We start from the raw sequence: 5371 nt of genomic DNA on the forward strand, positions 1-5371 counted from the left end.
TGAGATTGTTAGCTCCACAAATGATAGCAAGTAATTATATGTATATGTACAATTATTGTTTGTCCAACACATTATTTTATTGTAATTCTTCTTCTTTTTTGGCCGTGTGTACCTTAATGGCGTTAGGGCAATGCATTGGTGCAGAGGTTAGGTGTGATTGGTATCTTTGTATAATTAATATATGCTTTTTATCGAAAAATATATAATTATTGGTGAACCTTGTTTGCGAGATATTTTCGCTATCCTAGACCGCCGAGATGCGACTATACACAAATGCAGTTGCATACTTAGATTAGCACCATGATTGCATATAATTACAGTAAAGAGGTCCACACTCTAGACTCTAGGCCTTTAAGAAACACTAACATCAAAACTTGAATAACTTCCAAGAACTAATTAACATCAGAGGTGCAAACTACCAACAACAATAGGTAACCTTGCTGCAACGCCAAGATGTTACTCAGAGGCTAAGGGACAAGATGATTGCCGAGGTGCCTAGCAGGGCCTGAATGAGACGCTCGATCGTAGGCACCGCCGCGCCATTGATCTCCGACGACGCCACAGCAAACGGCAGATCGTCGACGGGGAGCGAGCACGTGGCTGGTGCGCCGGAGGTACCCGCCTCGTCGGCCGCCATGATGGCCTGGATGACCGCCGTAGCAGCGGCCCGGTGTCGCGTGGCGTTCCGCTGCAGCAGCCAGGTAAGCCCCATCAGCTGGCAGTCACGCTCGCGAGGCCCGCCGCCATGCCTGGCCTTGGCCGACGTGGCGTTCTTCTCTCCACTGAAGCTCAGCTGCAATTCATGGCAAGAGACAAATAAGGGATATATGATTAGGTTTCAGCAAAAGCGAAATGAAGCAGCTTTTTTTTTTTTTTAGAGAAACAGGGGCACACCCCCGGTTCCAATTATACTGAAACCAGCATCCAGCATACATCATTCAGGGTTTTCGCATTTTAAGCATTACAAACCAGGACCCTCCAGCACACACACAGGTAAAGGTATTCAGAAATGAAGCAGCTTACTAATGAATCAACTCATGCAAGTTTGTGGCACGAATTTCACCGTCGAAAAGCAAAAACCCAAAAAGTTCACGGTTGTACAGAAGCTGTCGTCTGCAATGGTGAATTTAGATTAGTAGGATCACGTTACCACACGTGGTTGATCTGGAGAAGGGGATAGAGATTCCAGATTTCCAGTTGAGACGAAGGGACAAAGCCCTCGCTCTCACACCAGTTGGCCCCCGCCGAGCATGCCCCGCCGGCCCATGCGACACGAGCATCTATCGGAACTCTGCCAACCTCATGTGACACATGGTACATCTCTGTCTCAGCTCTCAAACGGAGGGTCCCTTTGCCCTCATGTCTTTCTTTCACAAACTAAAAATCCGTTCATGGAAAGCAAATGATTCGGCTTGGGTGGTATGCCATTGCCAGGGGAAGAAGCAGATGGCTTGCTTGTGATCCTTTTTAGGTGGAAAAAGATGAGATGAGAGGAAGCAATGTGAGCATCGAGTCCTGAACCCAAAGTGAAAGTGGTATAAAGGGATGGTGGAGTGGAGGCGTGGTGTTCTGAACCAAATCATGCTCCTCCAGGCCCTACCCATTCAGCCCGGATTACTCAAAGAAATCCCATCAGTCTAGCCTTATAGGGCACCTTTGGTTTGTAGGATAGAGAAAACATAGGAATATTTTTTTTTTGACAAAGAAAACATAGGAATAAAAAAGACATAGAATTGAGATGTCATAACTCTTTCAATTCTTTGAGTAAGACTGCTAGGATTTTTCACATGGGAAGAAGAAGTGTCTTTAATAGTAGCATATGAATTTTTCACGAGGTAAGAGCTTATGTTTTTTTCTATAGGACTTGTACTACAAGATTTCTACAAGATCAATTTCTATAAGATATATTACTATGAATCAAGCACCTTACGTAGAAAGTTTTCCATCGCTCACAATTCCTACGCAGATTCTACGAATCAAAGGAGCCCCTAATCTAGAGGGAATTTAAGTCAATAGAGCCAGCAATCCCATTTTCTTCCTAGAGTTGCCATCCAGCTAAGTATTCTCCCAAGCCAAGTGTGATTTTTTAGACATGCCAGTCACAGCGACTTACTACAATAGATACCTATTGTTGGGCTAGGCGTTTGTCAAACCCGAGCTCATATGCTCCTGATTGAGTAAAAAAAAAGATCAAAAATAGCAAAGAAAATTTAAAAAAGAGTAAAAAGTTTTGTACAATTAATGAACATGAACACGTGTTATAACTACACAAAAAAATCCCTGGAAAAAGACATTATGTAGTGGTCTGTGCAAAAAAAGATAAAATGCATTGCACAGACCACTACATGTCTTTTCTCGGAGATTTTTGGTGTACAATTACAACACTTGTTCATGTTCATTGTAAAAAAATCAGATTTTTTAAATTTTTTTTGCTATTTGTTTCAATTTTTTTTATTAAACCAGGAGCATATGAGCTCGGGTTCAGAACTGTTTTTTCGCCTATTGTTATTGTTCTATGACAGAGATGACGTATTGTGTTTTGTGGTGATATTATACTATTCTTGGGATCTTGCGAAGTCTCAACAACATTTTCCGGGACCTTTTGTTGGCTATCAATCAATATTGGGACCTCCTGTTTGTCCATTCTGATGCCACCTACGCCAGATTTTAGGATAAGTTATCCACTCAGTTTCCCCAGATTAGGAGTTTGATACGGAGTAACAAAATTTACTCCATGTTGGTATTGTCCCCCCCACATCGAACTAAATACTGTATCAAGACATATGAGATTTCCAATAACACAGTTTTACTATAGTAGCACATATATGGCCCTCGATGTTCAAGAGTCTTATATATGCATTTGTCATGTATGAAGATATGTACTATTCGTCGATTAATTCACGTGCTAATGCTCAGCTCAAGAATAAAAAGTTGCTAAAATATTACTTGAGCACAGTGGGTTTTATGCTGAAAGAAAGCGAAGCCTGATTACTTGATTAGGATTCATATCAAAGTGCACAACTTTTTGATTTTGCTTAATGAAATGTCGGCATCTTGCAATGCGTACAACCCTGCACCAGAGAAGCATCCAAAGAAAGGGAGGTGTGAATGTGAAGGCTCACCAGGTTCAGCGCCCGGAGACAGCGAGAGCAGCCGGCGAGCCCCGGCCGTGCGCAGTCCCTCTCCAGTCTCCTCGCAGCCCTGCCCGCCGGCACCGGGCACGCCGGCCGCCTCAGCCTCACGCCGCAGTAGCAGAACGGCACGTCGCAGATAGTCCCATTGCTGCCCACCTGCGGCTGCGGCTGTGGTAGCGTCGCTCCCGCCGTTCTTAGCGCGCGCACCGCAGCGCCCGCGCACTCCTCCGCGTCGTCCGGCAGCAGCGGCAAGTCCGACACGTCGGCCGCCGCAGCGGGACGTTCCGAGTTACCGCCGCTTCCCAGCGCAGTGGGGGCGTACGCCGCGTAGAGCCATGCCGCCAGCGCCGGGCAGCACCGCAGCCGCGGCGGGAGCGCGCCGCCGCCCCCGCCGGCGTTGCAGGAGGCGAGGACGGCCGGGAGGAGCGGTGGGGATGGGGTGAGCTGGCAGACGGAGGAGGCAGCGGCGGCTTCGGACTGCTCCGGGAATGCCGGGATGGTGGACGCCGCGCCGGGCTGCGCCTGGGAGGCACCGGCCGACGGGAAGAGCAGCGACGGCTCGAGAGATGCCGGGTCAGGCAGTGCCGGCGACGCCACGGCGGCGTGCAGGAGGAGGCGGGTGGCGGAGAGTAGGAGGATGACAGTGCAGTGGAGGCGACGCATCGTCGTTGCCACAGTCTTCGCGTCGTCGGTGCTCCAGCCTCCAGCAGCGAGTGTGCTCTTTTTGTGGAGATTGAGACAGTGACGAGTGCGAAAGGATTGGATAGATAGGCAGCTTGGCAGTGCCCTCTCGTGGGGCCTAGCCCATTTCTTACATAAAATGCGTCTATTTTAATTTGTTTGTAGGGATTTGCTAGTTCTTAGTTTGCCATCAATTAAGTCCTAAATTGTAGTTTGCTTTGTGATTTGTATTAGTTATATCAGATTACAGGATACCTTTTTCTCAGAGGATGAGAAACAGTCTTCCGAAGGTGCTCATAGGGGTAGGGTGTGCGTGTGTGCGTTCATAGGGGTGAGTGTATGCGCGTGTATGTGAGCGTCTGCGTTTGTACTGTGTTTCTCAAAAAAAAAAAGTATCCTTAGAGGAAAACATTATGTTAGGGAGTGCTTTCACCGAGAAGGAGGTCAGGATAGCTGTTATTGGATCATATGCTGATGGGGAACCTGGTCCAGATGGTTTATCCTTTATGTTTTACCAGAAATTCTGGGATGTTGTTAGAAAGGACTTGATAAATATGTTCAATGCTTGGTTTAGAAATGATTTAGATCTATATAGACTAAATTTTGCTATGATAACACTCATTCCAAAAGAAAATGTGGCTAGATCTATGAAAAAGTTTAGGCCTATTAGCTTATTAAATTGTTCCTTCAAGAATTTTACTAAAGTCTTGACTAATAGACTAGCTCAAATCATTGATATACTCATCTCTTACCACCAATCTCCCTTTATTAGAGGAAGATTTATTTTAGAAACTGTGGTATGAGGTAATTCATGAAGTACATAAAAACAAAGACAAGGGCCTAGTGCTAAAGCTTGATTATGAAAAAGCTTATGAAAAGGTTAACTTGGATTTTCTTTATGAAGTTTTAGAACTTAGAGGTTTCAACCCCACTTTTATTCATTTTGTTAAACAGATCACTTAGGGTGGATCTGTGGGACTAAAAGTTAATGATATTGAGGGTGATTTCTTCCTAACAGGGAAGGGTTTGAGACAGGGGGGCCCCATTGCCCCACTCTTATTCAACTGCATTGTAGATGTTTTCTCTAGAATGCTAGTGAAAGGAACTGAAGGAGACTTGATTACTGGTCTTTGCCCTCATTTTTTACCTATAGGAATCGTCAGTCTCCAATATGCTGATGATACCTTACTGTTTCTTAAAAATGATCCTAGAGTTGCTCTAAATCTGAGGTGGATCCTCACCTGTTTTGAGCAAATTTCTAGCATGAGAGTGAATTTTCATAAAAGTGAACTTATCTCCATTAACATGGATGTTGTCGAAACATAACCCTTTCTAGATATTTTCCAGTGTGTCATGGGAAGGTTCCCTGTTAAACATTTGGGTATACCTCTACATCATGATAGACTAAGGAGGGAAGATTTGCAACCTCTTATTGAAAATATCCTAAAAAGAATCATTGGATGGAGAGGGAAACTCCTATCCTTTGCTGCTGAAAGGATTCTTATCCAAGCATGTCTAGCTAGTATCCCTATTTACTTACTTTCCTTTTTTAAATT

General features: G+C 44.9%; 1 protein-coding gene across 1 annotated transcript; it reads right to left on the bottom strand.

Annotated features, from left to right (window-relative positions):
• Positions 1 to 288: 288 nt before the first annotated feature.
• LOC124683744 (uncharacterized GPI-anchored protein At4g28100-like) lies at positions 289 to 3797 on the bottom strand. Its single transcript, XM_047218201.1, has 2 exons — positions 3123 to 3797; positions 289 to 793 (listed from the first exon to the last, which is right to left on the bottom strand). The coding sequence occupies exons 1-2, from the start codon at positions 3795 to 3797 to the stop codon at positions 461 to 463; spliced, it is 1008 nt and encodes a 335-aa protein (XP_047074157.1). The 3' UTR covers positions 289 to 460.
• Between the last annotated feature and the right edge of the window lie 1574 nt (positions 3798 to 5371).

The sequence above is a fragment of the Lolium rigidum genome, chromosome 1 (genome assembly GCF_022539505.1).
Source record: "Lolium rigidum isolate FL_2022 chromosome 1, APGP_CSIRO_Lrig_0.1, whole genome shotgun sequence".
NCBI lineage: Eukaryota > Viridiplantae > Streptophyta > Magnoliopsida > Poales > Poaceae > Lolium > Lolium rigidum.

Coding starts and splice junctions, on each gene's coding strand:
- LOC124683744 (XM_047218201.1), bottom strand. CDS start 3,797: ATGCGTCGCCTCCACTGCACTGTCATCCTCCTACTCTCCGCCACCCGC. Junction 794..3,122: donor GTCTCCGGGCGCTGAACCTG/GTGAGCCTTCAC, acceptor CATGAATTGCAG/CTGAGCTTCAGTGGAGAGAA.